This window comes from Orycteropus afer, unplaced genomic scaffold, assembly GCF_000298275.1.
Source record: "Orycteropus afer afer isolate SDZICR_OR568_19922 unplaced genomic scaffold, OryAfe1.0 scaffold00712, whole genome shotgun sequence".
NCBI lineage: Eukaryota > Metazoa > Chordata > Mammalia > Tubulidentata > Orycteropodidae > Orycteropus > Orycteropus afer.
In genome coordinates this window covers 708,862-710,067 of record NW_006922299.1, presented here as the reverse complement: position 1 = coordinate 710,067, position 1,206 = coordinate 708,862, and the positions used below count along the sequence as shown (strand labels likewise).

At 49.8% G+C, this 1,206-nt stretch overlaps 1 protein-coding gene across 1 annotated transcript in view; it reads right to left on the bottom strand.

Annotated features, from left to right (window-relative positions):
- Positions 1–1,206, bottom strand: part of LOC103211219 (melanoma-associated antigen B1-like) — a 4,829-nt gene that overhangs the window by 1,646 nt on the left and 1,977 nt on the right. The window contains exon 3 of the mRNA XM_042783168.1: positions 82–97. Within this exon, the coding sequence (XP_042639102.1) occupies positions 82–97 (16 nt within the window). The remainder of the gene's footprint in view (positions 1–81; positions 98–1,206) is intronic.

Below are 1,206 nucleotides of genomic sequence, written 5' to 3'. Positions count from 1 at the left end.
TATGGGGGGGAAGTGAGAAGGGAGCTGATACATTGTGGGAAATTGCAGTCAGTACCATGAGACAAAATGTGTATGAACTGCTGAAAATGAATTTGCTCTGTAAACTTTCACCCAAATCACAATAAATTTTTTTTTTTTTAAAAAGGAGAGTTCAAATCCACCTAACCTCATTCCTGAGGCCTCCCATCAAGACAAGCAGTGGAGGGGCAGGACTCTTTGCCATCTCCCCTTTTCTGAGGTGGCTGATCCCCTCAGATCACATACAGGGTCTTCACCTTGACTCGTTAGTCCCTGAGTCTCCTTTCTCTCTGCAGAAGTGCAGCTTCCCATACATATAACACTTTGAACTCTGTGAGACCCTTCAGGTGGAAATGCAGAGGCAGTTCACCTGAGTTACTGTGGGGTTTCCAGGGTGAGAGTATGTGTGGGGTCCTCTGGCCCTCCCTTAATTCTAGTCACTGGTTCCCTCACATCCCAAACTAGATTTCCACCTTGACACTTTTAGGGTCTGGGCCTCCTCCCTCTGTACAACTGCAGGCACCCTCAAGTAAGCCAGAGCCCTCTTATCCCCGAGATTCTCCAGGCAGAAATGAAGGGACTTCTTAACCTGAAACCTCAGCCCGAGACCTCCCAGAGCTGCCAGTAAGAGGACCTTTGAGGGGTCTTCTCCATTGTGGAGTGGATGGTTCCCTCATTCAGGCTTCCCACCTTGACATCCCATCACTCCTGGGACTTCACTCACTGCGGCCCAGAGGCTATGCCCCTCAACTCCATGTCCTCATCTTCCCAGGAACTCGGAGTTAGAAGTCAGGATGAGCCACATACCCCATCATTGTTCCAGACCTGTAAGGGAACACAGCCAGTGCAGGGCTGTATGAGGCCCCAGTCTTCTGGTTGGGTCCTTCCATCCCCCACTTTGCGATCTGCCAGAGGATGGCATCGCTCCCTTACTGACCCTGACTCATGGCAACTGTATATGCCAGAGTAGATCTGTGCTCCATAGTTGCTAGTGGCTAATTTTTCAGAAGTAAATCACCAGGCCTTTCTTCCAAGGTGCCTCTCTGTGGACTTGAACCACCATTATGTTGGTTAGCAATAGAGCACATTAACCCTTTGCACCCCTCGGGGAATCCAAGTTAAAATTACCTCCCACTGAAGGACTTTACAGTTCCCCAAGGCCCCAAACTCCCTTGTCTCAGGGCATTT